Genomic DNA, 5,378 nt, shown 5'->3' on the forward strand with positions numbered 1-5,378 from the left:
GAGATTAATCAGATGAAATTAATGGCTCTCCCACTGAAATGAAGAGATAATCTATGACCTATGTATATCAAGATGGACACAATGGAAAATATTCCTTGGAATGAGGCCTGTGGCTGGTTGCTTGCCCCTCTGCTGTATACTATGCCAATTATGATTAAGCCTACATCCTTGCCCATTATTTAAAAACATTAATTCCCCTCCACCCCACCCCATACTGTGAGCAAAATAATCACCACACCCTATTACTTTGTTTCCTTGTTCAACCCTTTTAAATTCTTCAATCTTTTTTAAAAGCCAAATTTCTAGATGTACGCCCTGTAGTTTTCCTGAGCTGTACTGCATATGATCCCACTTCATTCTGATTCCTTTTCCTTGTTTTTTGAATTTATTTCCAACTCACTGTGACTGGATATTGAATTCTTCTTCCTTACTCTCATTGATCAAAGTTCAGTCCATTCTCTTTCATCTTCATCCGATTCACTTGCCATAAAAGTCAACATTTTCAAAATTTACCACTTCTGGACTCAAAGACGCTCCTGCTCCAACGTGCTGCCTGCCTCATGCAACTGTTTAGGTAACAAGTGTCACTGCTTGGAGTTCGTAGATGGTTCCTGCTTAGGCCTGTGGAAGCTGACCAATCAGAGCAGAGTGGGATTTCAGGTGGAGGGAAGGGGGGCCTTAAATACACAGACCATCTCAAGCAGAGTCTGAAAGGAGGTGCTGCAGTAAATGGACAGTATAAAAAAAAAAAGTTTTATAACGTTATAGAATGCAAACATTTCTAGCAGACCCCTGGAGTAAAAATACAAACACGAAACTTAGCATAATAAGTATCCTTTGAGGTTGACTGGACTTAGGCTACAAGTGTTGAAATTGACTGAACACTTGGTATTTGTATTCTTTTTGTATTTGGTGGTTAATCTCAGGTGATACTGGTAGGAGCTGTATTGATTTGCAAGCCTTTACAAAATGTACTTTGGCAAAAAACAAAGTTTGACATGTCATGTTGAGAACAGGTAGACCTAACCCAGGGTCAACATAACCGTTTGTGACCACTACTTTCTGAGTACGTGGATGTCAGCGATTTATATGTTTTTCCCTCACTTGTTTAAAGAACAAAAAAACAAAACTTTAGTTTATAAGTTTGTTTAAAATAATTCTTTTATGCACAACTTGTATTTTTTTGGCACAGCCACATTTTGCACATTAAAAGAGTGAATAATTTAAAGCAAAATGGAAATGCTTCTCCAGAGCTGTACATCATAACTTTTGGTCAACAGCAGTAATCATTTCATTGGCTAAGGTTTACACTCATCAGGTTTGATGGGGAATGGCCAATAGAAGGGGTGGGAATGTATCACTCTGTTATAAAAGTAGGTGCACGTATCCACCCTCTGTTCAGCACTTGAACTGTGCAGATCACTTGTTGTTGGGAAGGCATGGTGATGAAATGTACTGCTGCGTGCCTTGTGGCACTGGCCTTGCTTGGCAGCTTCTGTGATGCTCAGTGGGATGGTCGTATTTACAATTCCTTCTCACCTAGACTGCTGAAGTCACCACCAGCTCCGGAGCAGGTGCCTCTATCTGACACCCAACAGAAAAAGCAGCCATTTGCGAAAGATCTAGACTGGAAGTACCCTGAAGATCCCAAGCCTGAGGTCCAACCCGATGTGCCTTTTGTATTGAGACATCCTGTTGCTGTTGCAACTGTTGCTGTTCAGTGCAGAGAGAATGATGTTTATGTGGAAGTCCAGAAGGACTTTTTTGGAAATGGCCAGTTAATCCATGCTTCTGACCTTAGCCTGGGAAACTGTGCCGTTGTCGCAGAAAGTCCTCAAGTGTTGATTCTTGACTCTCAACTGCAAGACTGTGGCAGCTCATTAATGGTAAGCACAATTAAATAAACAGATCACGGAAAAATAAAAAAAATCCATTATAATTAAAACTATTAGAGAAGTTTTTCATGTATAATTTTATTTGTTTGTACTAACAGTTAATTATTTGCTAGATGACAGAGAATTCCCTCATCTACACTTTCACTGTGAACTATAATCCCCAACCTCTGGGTAATGCTCCTGTGGTGAGGACCAGCAAAGCTGCTGTTCATGTGGAATGCCACTACCCAAGGTATGTAGACTATCAGTTAGAGCTGTAGCAATAAACTACCAAAACACAATCAATCACAAACCAAAATAAAAAACTAATTGAGATATATAATCTGTAACCTTTGACCTAATCAAATCCATTAAGTAAATATATTACCAAACATGATTGATAAATGGACATTTTTTCCTAAAAAAATACTATAGTTTTCTGCATTCAAAGGAAACATTTTTAATCATTTAGGAAGCACAATGTGAGCAGCCTTCCTCTTGACCCCCTCTGGGTCCCATTCGCTGCAGTTAAAGTAGCAGAGGAGTTCTTATACTTCAGCATGAAACTTATGACCGGTGAGTTAAAGAAATTTTTAATTGCATGTTTGAACTTTTATGGATTGTGTGATTTAAAATGTCCCTATTTTTCTGCACAGACGACTGGCAGTATGTGAGGCCAAGCTACCAGTATTACCTGGGAGACATCATTAATATTGAGGCATCCGTCAAGCAGTACTTCCATGCGTATCTCCGTGTTTTTGTGGACTACTGTGTCGCTACTCTTTCACATGACGATAACTCCAACCCAAGATATGTCTTCATTGAAAATGGGTGAGGTAGTTTGACAAATTAATTTAAGTTGCTCCACACAGTAAGGATCAATAATCACAAACACCAGAACATTTTTGTTGTCCACGTACTTTGTAATATTATTCTGTATTTTTCTTGTGTGCAGGTGTTTGCTTGATGCTGCGATCACAGGCTCTACCTCAAAATTCATGCCTCGCACTGAAGACGACAAGCTTCACTTCCAGTTAGAGGCCTTCAGGTTCCAAGGCGCTACTAGTGGACTGGTGAGCATCTCCTGGATGGTGTTATTTATATAGTATGTTTGGCTATAAATGAAATACAGAAAATGACAATTATAACCCAAACTCTATTATTCCAACAGCTCTACATTACCTGCCATGTGAGAGCAACACTTGCTACCGATCATCCCAATGAGCACAACAGAGCTTGTTCCTACATCAATGGGTGAATCTGCAAGTGTGCACATGAGTTAATGAAAATATGTGGTTGGAGAACTGATGTGGTACTTACGTCTTACATCTCACTTTCTTCCTACAGTGTGTGGAAGGAGGCTGGTGGTGCTGATGCAGTTTGTGGCTCTTGTGCATCTGGTATTGGTGGTGGACAACCCGGCGGACAAATCCCAGGACAAACCCCTGGACAAACCCCTGGACAAATCCCTGGACAAACCCCTGGACAAATCCCTGGAAAAATCCCTGGAAAAATCCCTGGACAAAATGTTCTGCCTCCTCCTAAAAGGCCGGTCCGTCATGTGCCCAAAGAAAGTACGTTATGTAAAAATTAAGTCTGAAGTCTTTGATAACATAAAGAAAAACAGAAGTGTCAACCTATCACAACACTGACAGATGATTTATTTATTTTCAGATTTATATTATGTTACCACTATCATAATGACAATTTACCTTGTTGTATGCTTACTTGTGTTGTCGGGCAGCCACAGTGGCACAAAATGTAAGACGTTTTCTGTTTTGTTTCCTCAGGGCCTGAATGGGAAGGTAAAGTCACCCTGGGTCCCTTCTCTGTTGACGAGAGGGAGGAGGAGGAGTAACTCAATTTCCTGCCATGACTATAACCATCAAAATGGACATTATCATCTGTTCATAACTGTTTGTATGTTATTCTCTTGCTTCTTGTTGGAACAGTTGGAAGGAGGAATTGATCAAGATACTGAGTTAAAATCACTCAATAGTAGTTGAATTTAAACAAGTAAAGAAACACCACTTAGTTCATTAAATGTAATCAAATTTTGATGCATCAAAAACATAATAGAAGTGTGCAAAAACAGAAGTCCCTGTGACAAAAAATGTAACTTGTTTTAGCCTACTATGTAAAGATATTATATAAGGACCACTTCATAAACTGTAAATCTTTCATTTTGGTGGAAATAAAATTGCAACTGTGTGAAAAGCTGGTGTCCTTCACTGAGCATACAGAAAATAACAACAGGAATAGAACATACTACTGTATGATTGCCTATTAGTTAAATTCACAAATTTACCAACCAAATAGATAAATAAATAAAGCATTTAGTATCTATTTAAGACCCTACAGTTATATTGTATAACATATCCTACTCTAGCAGTTTCCTCTTAGTTATGATACTATACATTTTCATTTCAGGTAGTCTATAAGACTAAATAAAATGTCAGGTTAGTTGAAATTGGCTTTACCTTCCCTTTCACCACTGTTTGTCAGCTGAATAACTTGGCAAATCCTGTTATTTCATAAACGAAGGCCTAACATTAGGATGTATACCTGTTTTGTAAACGCTCATCCCCCAGGTAGTAAGCATTTACCGCCATCGTGTGTCACAAATTGTCAACTGCTGCTTCGCAAGGTGCAGAACTTCAGCACCACCGGCAGTGAACAGCTCCATACTGCGCCTGCGCAGTACAGCATGACATAAGCTCTGAGGTGTGATTCGCGACGTGATTCCTCACTGACAAGGTGGGATCCAGAGGTAAATACTGTAGAAAGCAAGGGAGACTGTAACCTTCCTGTAACCAATGGCAGTTTAAAGACAACATGCCGATACTTTTATTTCTCTAAAAGACCACATGTCCTGTGGAGGAGAAAAATGGAATCAACTATAGGTGCTGTATATAACCCATTATGATGATTTTACTAACAAAAAACTTTTTTGACAATCACGCCATGTTCAATGATCTGCTAAATTACATAATTAATATTGAAATATGGATTACAAATGTTTTTTTTTTTGTTTTTTTTTATACCACTTTCACACCCAGTTTGTAAGGTCCAGCCTACATTTATTATTATGTTCCTGATAAGCTACGGTGTAGATATTGCATACTCATCCATATTGTTGTACATGCAGTGTACAGGCACACTGAAACTGTAACACAACTGTCATTTTATATGTACTGTAGCAAACATCTAACCTTGAAGGAGATTTTTTTCATTTGTTTTCTTTGGATTGTGTGTGCCACGAGAATCCACCAGATCATTGTGCCTTTTCATTCTGTCAGATTTTGGGCCATTGACCTGGTCCTTGTTCATTTCCTGTTGCACCGTGCTCATCTGCTGTCAGCACTTCGCTTTTTGTATAAAAAGGACTGACATAAAAAAAAGGGCCAAACAATATCAAAATCCATTGTCCTGCTGATCTTTACGGGATTACCCTCAAGGACCAGTGGATCCAGGACTCTACTTTGGAAGGAATACTTCCTTTGG

General features: G+C 39.1%; 1 protein-coding gene across 1 annotated transcript; it reads left to right on the forward strand.

The window, feature by feature from the left end:
- Positions 1 to 1,368: 1,368 nt before the first annotated feature.
- On the forward strand, positions 1,369 to 4,059 carry LOC109967259 (zona pellucida sperm-binding protein 3-like). The gene is made up of 8 exons (XM_020612703.1): positions 1,369 to 1,886; positions 2,009 to 2,127; positions 2,347 to 2,450; positions 2,531 to 2,705; positions 2,830 to 2,947; positions 3,046 to 3,128; positions 3,222 to 3,448; positions 3,665 to 4,059. Exons 1-8 carry the CDS (start codon positions 1,440 to 1,442, stop codon positions 3,730 to 3,732), a joined length of 1,341 nt encoding a protein of 446 aa, XP_020468359.1. The 5' UTR covers positions 1,369 to 1,439; the 3' UTR covers positions 3,733 to 4,059.
- The last annotated feature ends 1,319 nt before the right edge of the window (positions 4,060 to 5,378 follow it).

Source organism: Monopterus albus, unplaced genomic scaffold, assembly GCF_001952655.1.
Source record: "Monopterus albus unplaced genomic scaffold, M_albus_1.0 scaffold5.1, whole genome shotgun sequence".
Taxonomy (NCBI): Eukaryota; Metazoa; Chordata; class Actinopteri; order Synbranchiformes; family Synbranchidae; genus Monopterus; species Monopterus albus.

Bases quoted from the DNA above. Each gene is read 5' to 3' on its own strand.
- LOC109967259 (XM_020612703.1), top strand. From the start codon at position 1,440: ATGGTGATGAAATGTACTGCTGCGTGCCTTGTGGCACTGGCCTTGCTT. The intron at 2,948-3,045 runs GTGAGCATCTCC...TTATTCCAACAG, and splicing joins AAGGCGCTACTAGTGGACTG to CTCTACATTACCTGCCATGT. The intron at 3,129-3,221 runs GTGAATCTGCAA...TTCTTCCTACAG, and splicing joins GCTTGTTCCTACATCAATGG to TGTGTGGAAGGAGGCTGGTG.